The sequence below is a fragment of the Pollicipes pollicipes genome, unplaced genomic scaffold (genome assembly GCF_011947565.3).
Source record: "Pollicipes pollicipes isolate AB1234 unplaced genomic scaffold, Ppol_2.1 Scaffold_3087;HRSCAF=3621_pilon_pilon_pilon, whole genome shotgun sequence".
In the NCBI taxonomy this organism is placed as follows: Eukaryota; Metazoa; Arthropoda; class Thecostraca; order Pollicipedomorpha; family Pollicipedidae; genus Pollicipes; species Pollicipes pollicipes.
Window position 1 is genome coordinate 15179556 of NW_023596225.1, and position 9312 is coordinate 15188867.

The 9312-nt window shown below is 50.6% G+C and overlaps 1 protein-coding gene across 1 annotated transcript; it reads right to left on the reverse strand.

The window, feature by feature from the left end:
• Positions 1–248: 248 nt before the first annotated feature.
• Positions 249–6276, reverse strand: LOC119089785 (B-cell CLL/lymphoma 6 member B protein). Its single transcript, XM_037212600.1, has 8 exons — positions 6201–6276; positions 3775–3972; positions 3088–3291; positions 2679–2758; positions 2500–2591; positions 1881–1973; positions 1056–1386; positions 249–255 (listed from the first exon to the last, which is right to left on the reverse strand). Exons 2-8 carry the CDS (start codon positions 3967–3969, stop codon positions 249–251), a joined length of 1002 nt encoding a protein of 333 aa, XP_037068495.1. The 5' UTR covers positions 3970–3972; positions 6201–6276.
• Positions 6277–9312: the final 3036 nt, after the last annotated feature.

Consider the following 9312-nt stretch of genomic DNA (forward strand, 5'->3'; position numbering starts at 1 on the left):
ACCGGAGCGTGGAAGCCTGAGACGTGACGTTGTCTGCGCCATGTCCACACCATCTGCGGGAAACCTAGAAGTGAAACACCGCGGCCCGGCTGTGTCCCGTGCTCCGGATTTCGAAGACGCGCCCGGCGCCTACGGCCGCGCCATATGCTGAGAGGGAAGTGGGAGGGGGGGGGGGGGCAGATGTGGGTCGTCCACACCGCCGCCCTGCGCGCTACTCGCCCCGCGCCACGAGGCGGTGTTCCATGTCATCAGCCTCTGCGTCACACGCTCGCGGCAGTCATGGAATGTTTTCCTTTTGCCCGTAGCCCTAAAAGGAGTCACGTACAGTCTGATCCAACAGTATGACCAAGGCTCACGAGACGGTCGGGACCTACGAAGCAAAGACAATATGGCATCACAGTGGAAGTGTTCGGGGTCCACCTTTGAGCCACGCGGCAGCCTCACTACATGCCGGTTCCAGGGTTGATTCGGCATAGTTCCGAACCCAACACCAGATATCCAGGTAACACTGTATTGTGAAATAAGTGGCGTCTGGCGGCACAGCTGCTGTGTTACTGTACAACTGTGTTTGACGGGAAAATGAACAACAATGATAATCAAATTCAAGATAGGAACACAATCTACGAAACCCTTTCTGCGCCGTACTTGAAACGGCGTACAAGCATATAACTCGGCAGAGTACATGGAAAAGCATTGTAATTACACGCCGGACAGGCGAAAATTCACAAAGGCCTCAAAAAACATCCTGTACAACCACTGCTCGCTCACAGGGGCAGGACTCGCGCATAGTGCTCGTTCAATCAACACGCAACAGACCGAGAATGATCCAGTTTGTACGCTTGCAACGGTGACGTCTCGGCGATGCCCTGAAATTCATGGCACGGATGCGGGCGGGCCGCCGCTGGCGCAGCCTCACCCGCCGCTGCCCGCCGCCACCGGCCGGGCGCCGCAGCCTGCCCGACCGGAGCGGCAGCGTCCCGCCGCCACCGCCGCCGGCGCCGCACGGCCGGCTGCCGGGCCGGCGCGGCGCGGCTCAGGTGGTGGCGGCGCCCTCCAGCGCCGCCTCCGGGCTGCCAGTGGCGGCGCGCCGCTGCTGGCGCTTCACCATATCGACCAGCGAGTCGAGCCGCAGCGGCTCCGAGCTCTGCAGCACCATGTTGGCCTCGTCCAGGATCTGGATGGCCTGCTGCGCGTCCGCCGCCGACAGATGGTGTTCGCGTGTCACGTGCGCGCACCAGGCGTCGTGCGAGGGCAGCACCTTCCAGCACCACTTGCACTTCAGCGTCGGGCCGGCCGTGTGGAACGCCTTGATGTGGCGCCGGCGGAAGCCCCACGACGTGTACGACTTCTCGCAGAACGGGCACGGAAACGGGTAGGTGGTGTGTGCTGGAGCAGACGGGACGGAACAGTCAGCGGGTCAGCGGTCAGCAGCGATCAGCCGTCAGCGGCGGCGGCGTCAGCGGTCCGGTCAACGGGTCAGCGGCGAAAACTACGTCGCGGGAGGCGGCCACAGGCCCGCCCGGGCGGCGCCGGCCTCCGCTGTCGGAGACGGGGCGTCACCTTTCAAAAGGGGCAGTCGCTGTCGACGAGTCTGGCAATCACGTCACGGTCGCAGTGCATGAGTGCGGGAATGGTGTCAATGTGTTCGATATTGCACTACACAAACGCCAGGAACACTGCTGCTCTGCCTCACTGATTGCATGACTGGTTCCATGGAGGCGGCGACAACATCGAAAAGGGTCATTTGATCCCGGCATTTGCATACAGATTTGTGGATCTGAAATGCACTTTTCAAATGTCGCGCCGCAAAAAGAAAATGTACGTTGTAAGTTTGTCGGACAACATGACAAAGTAAGGCGTAAGATGACGTCACAACTCACTGATGACGTAGTCAGTGTCGGATGACGACGCCTGTGACGCTGCAGCTGACGTGACGGGCACGTGCTTACTCTTGTCGACGAGTTCTGTCGAGACTGTGACCGAAAACCTCAATTAGCAGGTCAAAAAGCAGCTTTACTTTGACAAAAGCAATGGCCATTAGCCCCGCTTATCCCCGTCCACAGACGCCCTGATATGCTAGTTGTATTACGAACGCATGCTCCATGATTGACGGCGGTGCCAGCCTCGGCGTCCGAGTACCAGCCGGCCTCCGGTACACATTCACTGCCAGGCCGGTACGTCCTGGCGCACTAATCACTCTAACGACCAGCGGTGCCAACCCACCACTCCAAGCTACTAGTATCGCATGAGCAGCACGCGCTACATCGGGCGTGACACGACCAACTACGCAGCAGCCAACATGAAAGCAAAGAGAAATCCGGCCCAGCGCCACACCGCGACACACCAAGCAACGATGACATGCAAACGGTGACAACAATGAATGAACTTGCCCTCGGTGGAAAATCTGAGCACCAAAGTCGACGACATGTGATCAGTACTGTCGCGGTACCGCGTCCGCTGGCAGGGTCGGCCCCGTTGCAGTGAGACGGCGCGCCTCACCTCTGGGTGCCGGGTCGGCGCGGCCGGCCAGCGTCGGCAGGCCTGCCTCCGGACCCGCCTCCGGGCCCACCTCGGGGCCGCTCGCCGGCGGGCTGCCCGGCTCCGTCTTCACGCTGGCCTCGGCCGCCGGCGGCGAGCGCACGCGCGCCTTCTTGGCGGCCGGTGGCGGCGCGGCCGGCTCGGTCACACACTCAGCCCGCTTGGTTGCCAGCCGGGTGTCCAGCAGCGGCGGCGGCGGCGGCGGCGGACGCGGCAGCGGCTGTCGGCAACAGCGGAAGGGCTGCTCGACCATACCGGACTGGCGCTTCCTGCGACCATCGGTAGCTTCCACTCGACTTCGCAAGGGAGGACGCGTGCGCACACAACGCCCCACGTTGTTGCTGTCCAATTTTACATGCAACATCAGCCTCACCGCTTATAACCACGTGTGTCCCAGCCAACTGCCGGCCACTGAGCCCTTACTGCAATCGCAACGCCAAGAAACGGCCTTCTGGGCCCTGTCCTCGTCCTACACTGCGCCCCCACCACGTTCTTCCCGCCGAGTCATCCCGCCACGCCCCGGCCGCGTCCCCATCGCCGTCAGCTCACCACGTTCTCCTTGCCTTCGGGCGGCAACTCCGCCATGTCCTCGAACAGGCCCTTGACGTGGAGCGCCTGGGCGGCGCGCAGGAACTCGGGCATCTGATCGGGCGTCAGGTTCACCTGGCCCTGGTACATGAAGCTGAGGATGCCGCGCACGTGCGCCGCGCGCACCTCGTTCAGCACCACAACTGGGTGGTGACAGGGGGAGTCCTGCCGGCGGTCAGGCGTCAAGTGATGACGCCACGACCATGCCATCATCTTTTGGTGAGATTATATGATAAAAGAGCCTCGGCACTTTTCCAATAACAACTCCATGCTTTCACCTCTGCATAACACACCTTGCCTGCAATAGGGGCTGTAGACAGATGAGGCTCTTAAAAATTAGATAGATGAGTGCTTCACAAAGTGCATGGATAAGGCCCTCATAAATATAACATGCCAAATAACCCATATAAAAACAGTGGATAGCTCCACTGAACAGCGAATCATTCCATTACCTACGAGACAGTCATCCATGAGTCACGCCTGCGGCAAAAAATTAGCAGTGACGCAACAAACAGTGACACAACAAATTAAAAACTGCAACAGCAGTCACAACAAATGCAAATTACAAATACAGCAACATCACAACTTAGGGGACAGTGCTTGTGACCAAACCCAATCAGCATCCTATCTGCATGACAGTGTCAGTACCTTGAGTATCTGCTTGAAGAGCGGGCTGCAGGCAGAGAGAATGAGCCGGTGTGCCTTGATAAGCTGGCCCTCGGCAGCCAGTGTCACGTCCACCAGGTCCTCCTCCGAGCGCAGCAGCTGCAGTGACGACGCCATGTTGCTCTGGAAGCTGTTCCAGCGTAGGCAGAACTGCTGGTCCGCGCGAGCCGCCGACATGACCTACAACCGAGCGGCCCACACCGTTACTGCACTGCCAGACAGCTGAACCAGATCAGCATACCACACTGGTGTATGGGTCTGCAGCAACATGGCAGATGTCAGCACTGCTACATATGTGCCCTGATATTGCAGATTATATACATATATATATATATATATATATATATATATATATATATATATATATATATATATATATATATATATACATATATGTATATATATATATATATATATATGTATATACCCATTATGCATCTTAGAACAACTAAAACATGTGGTCACCATCCTTACCTTTAGCAGTTGGTGGTGGTGATATTTATGCATAATGGAATGTCTGCCCTTTTTGATATCACAAGTCAAGGAACACTGAAGTTCACCACCAAAGCCATAAAAATGATGGGTAGTGGCTGGTAACCTTTTTAAATCACCTGTTCCAATAGGGGAAAGCATTCAACTTTGTTGGCTTTGAATTTTGTGCACTATGTGAGGAGGCCATCAATTTTGCCAAAATCACTTGGAATAATTTGGCTGAGGTGGAGCGTACATTGGAACACTCACCATTTAGAACCACGCAATACCCAAAATCAAAGGAAAGCACAACTTCAAACCACCCTACATACAACCCATAACTACCACACAAATATAAAATGACATTTGGAGGCAAAATTATATTGCAAGGAAACAAAATGTGGTTCTATCAATTCCACAGCAGATATCAGAATACCTTTTGAATCTTGGCAGAGAAATGAGAAACTTGAAGTCAAATCTTAAAAGAGCACTGAAAGAAGATGTAAAACTCTGCTGACGCATTTGATGTTTTACATTTTGCAAAAGGTTTTTCTTCACACTCCACCTTTTCTGCATCTGTAATCTGTATGACTTTCATTGTGGCCTTAGCATGGCCCAACAAGTCACATACAAGGATGTACCCCCAGAGGCAAAATATGTCATGAATACCCCTCCCCCCCCCCCCACACACACACTAAGGAGTCAGAGAGAGTTGGGGATCGAGCTGGTATGAGGCACCTGTGGGGTGCCTAAATTTGTATAGGTAACTATCTAGGGATATTTCATGGTGAAAATGCTGAATAAATCTTTCCGTGGCTCCTTAGGGCATTCAAGACCACCTAAAAATAGTCTAAATCCTTGGGCAAACAAGCAGTGTCATCTCACCATGACCACATATTGGTCTATGGCAAGGAACCTGAATGCAATGATAAGAATGGAATGATTTCAATGTTAACCATTAGGTGTGCTCTGCAAATCAACTAAGAGTATAAATATAAACCAACTAAAAAAACACAAAATAGGAAAACCATTTTTATAGCCCAAGATTCTGTACATCATTCATAAAGACAGCATTCTCAATGAGGTGAACAGGCAAAACAAAAACTTTAAAATTGCCCCAGCTATCAATGACATGCACCAAACTTTCACATCATTAATGCTTCAAGATACATTGAGCAGAGGTGGCACTAAGTCATTCCACATCTTTCTTCCTGGCAGGGATTGCATGAACTGATATGTTGAACCTGACATACATAATTTGTTTTTTATACAGCTTCCAGCCTGGATAGCATGCCATAATCAGAGCAACAAAGGCTTTCCAAACTAAAAGATTTAGCTACAAAGTTGTTATCCTGCTCTTAAAGTTAACTCTGATCACTGTGCCCTAAATATCAATCATCATCACCACCATCAGAGCTTTCTGTGGCTTCATTGGCACAAAATATCCATATTTCATATCCGCACATCGCAAAAACCACAAGACAGAAGCATTGAAACTGTTGAGGGCACCATAACTGGCTATGCTAATGATACACTAACAGACATATGAACAACAATCTTAAGGGTATGAACAAAAAACTGGAACATCCAATGTAACAGTTTGAGTATAAAAGCCTGCATTTATACTTGTCAAGGAAATCCAATGCTCACCAGATCACTGAATGGCTTGACACTGGGAACCGGTGGTTAAAAACGATTACCAACGATCACAAATAATAACACGTCTCAATCAAAACACCATTCGTTTGTATAAATTAGTGTTGTTTGCGATTTAGACAGCTATGGCGCGAGCGATGCGAACAATACTTGTAACATTCCATACGCATCAGCCGACATCAAGCTTTCCCTACCGTTCAAACAACACCCAAACATCAAATTTAAGTTAAAAACGTAAACACTTTAAGCTAATATCACAACCATCGCACAATTCGCTTTACCTTTGAATAATAATCGCCACGGAGAACCAGCGCAACAACCAAAACAATATATCCCCGGTGGTTGCGTCCAGACTCGACACTTCTCAACGAAGATGCCTATATGACGTCATCGAGGTACACCTTAAGCGCTACGACGGACGCACGCGTGGTAAGGATTTGAACGATGGCAAGTATTACATGACAACACGTGTGATTGGTGGAATTGATGGTAAAATCAAGATGAGCGTGGACAAATGCAACCGTACAAATATGTCTAATTTTGAAGGTTATTCCAGAGCCAAGGTGGTAACATGGGACCCAGGAAGACCAATTTGAGGACGATGTGCCGCGTTTTGCATGTCCGTGAAGCTGATGATTTATTCAGTGATCCATGCAGTAACGAGCCCCGATTTCCCTCAAAACACGCGATATGGTATATGATCGCAGGAGAACATAGAAAATGACGTTTGCTTTTGCAACATCCTGTGACCTTCATGATCAAAAGCAAGGTCAAAGGACTCACTGTCACTAAATAGTTCTCGGCCAATTTTAAATTTGCAAGATCAGAATATTTACAAACACAAGAACTAGCGTCCCCCGAAATGTCCTGACCTCTCAAGGCTGTCCGTCAAGGTCAAACTCAGGCTTGAATACGGGGAGCTCCATATAACCAAAAAGTTACCGGCCGATTTCCGCTTTTCAAGACTTTTAACTTTTCACTGCGAGGTCAGACATTTTGACGGGCGCTATTAACACTGCGCTAAAGACGCTCTAACGAATCTTCTGATTCTTGGAAAGCTGAAATCGGTCGGTAATTGTTTTGTTGATATGGAACTGCCCGTCCTTTGAGCCTGCATTTGACGCTCAAAGTGTGGCCTTAAGAGGTCATCCACTTTAAGATGGACGCTAATTCTGGCGCTTGTGAACATAGCAATGCTTGAAAAGTTAAAATTGGCAGGTAATTTGTTGGTGATAAAGAGTTCCCGTCCTTGGGCCTTGCTTTTGACCTTGAAGTTCAAATGATATTGCAAAAATACCCAGCCAGCATGTCCAACTGGGAACCATAACGGTCCGAGATCGGCAGTCATAATGGGCCCATCAGGGCTGCCCACTTCGGTCCAATGTGTGTATGTCATGGGCAACAAACTGGGTCCCTCATGGGCAGCCCACCTGGGTCCGTATGGGGCCAAGCTGGGCCCGTACGACACATTTGGCCCACCTGGGCTGCCCAGTTAAAACCCATTGCGGTCCCACGTGGACATGTCATGAGCAGCCAACCGGGTCCCGCATGGGCAGCCCACCTAGAGCCCATATAGAGCTGAGCTGGAAGCCACATGGGGCCCACCTGAGTTGCCCAGTTGGGACTCACGTAAACATGGCTAACAGGGCCCCACATGGGGCCCACCTGGGGCCGCTTGGGGCCTAACTGGGACCCACATGGGCTTACCTGGGCTACCCAGTTGGGACCCATGTTGGCATGTTCAGCTGGGCCCCACATGGGTATGTCTGGCTCGGACCCAGGTAACTAGCCCAGATGAGATCCATATGACTAGCCCGGATGGGACCTTTTGAACCACCCCAGGTGGGCCCCAGTTGGGCCTCACCGGTCTGCCCTTCCAAATTCCATTTGATTGATGGACCGCTGTAATTCCAGGCACGCTGCTTTCATGTCACCAGTAATAAGCTAGGTCAAGGTTTGTTCACCATGCATTTGACCGAAATTGCCTCGGCAACAGCATCATTGCACAAAACATGCACTTTTGTGTTGTCATAACCGATGCGATAATCACTAAACCATTCGAGGATGCTATGCGTTGCCGTTGCCGCTGTTGTCAGCGCGGTGTTTCCTGTCGTTGTCGCAGTCTCTCCCGCCGAAACTAATTTCCTAATACCTATTCTGTTTTGTTGCGGGAGGCACCGCAGCGCGATGTGTTGCGTAGGATGACCCCTGAAAGTGATAATATTCAGACCGCTGCCCCACGGTCTCAGTGTGGATGATCCTTCATGTACAAGATTTTGGTGCTGAAAGAATTGATTTTATGTCAAGTCGTTTACCAAGCTTCGCAATAATGAGAGCAAATATGTCAAATAGCAAAGTAGAGGTGCACCACACATGCACTCTCTCGGAATACTTGTACGGATAAAACTTTACGTGAGGCCAGTTACATGGAGTGCTCGAATGAAGGCCGACTTGAGCTATGCTTCCTGCTATGGTCACAATAATGGCATCAAACCCATAATGATGCCATTTATGTGGGTAATCAAGGGACACGTTTATATTTGATGAAAAGAAGTGGAGTGTTGCATTTTCTTTTCCGAGATGATGCTAACAAGCGTATCGCTGTCTTTTTTAGAAAAGCTGGAGTACAGGAGCTGCCAGCTGTCTATACGGGAACACGATATTGTCTTGATAGATCATTTTTTTTTTAGAGCGGCCGCTTTCTGATCCATTCACTCACCAAAGAGTGGGTCTGGGTCGCTTCAGGCACTCGTTCTTTGGCCCTGCAATGGATGGCCGGCGGCTAATGGCAACAAAAGCAGTCGTCAATGATTAATAGGTGCACTCGTTAAAAGTGTCTGAAATAAAAAATTAAACGGTAAACTCCAGGCAAATACCGCCAGCCCAGTTTAAAAAAGAATGCTGGCATTTCTTTCTTATGTCACGATTCTAAAACTTGGTTTGCTAATGTTTGTCCGTGAAAGTGCTCAGAGAAATACAGCAGATAAAATGGGCTGTCTTTGCCATGTTCATCTCGTAGAATTACAAATAACCGTTACACGGAAATATTCGCTGTAAATTTTGGCAGAATCGTACATGAAGTACGAGCTGAACATTACGAACCCATATGGCACAATACCCATACCCATATTCCAAGCATGATGATTCTGGAGCCGAATCAGTTGTCTTTGATGAAAGACTCAGATTGTTGTGCCAGCTTGCTGGCAGACATAATGCTTCCGGGCGACCAGCAGTAGTCCTCAAGCAGTCCTCCAGAGTAGAGAAGCCACAGTATTTTGAACAGCAGTTCAGAAGTTCAACAGCAGAGCGTTTCTTCAGCTAACCAAGGGCTGGAGTCGATGCCCATCCCTCCCTCATCGAAATCCAGAACACCGAAGCTCATCCTGCCGGAAA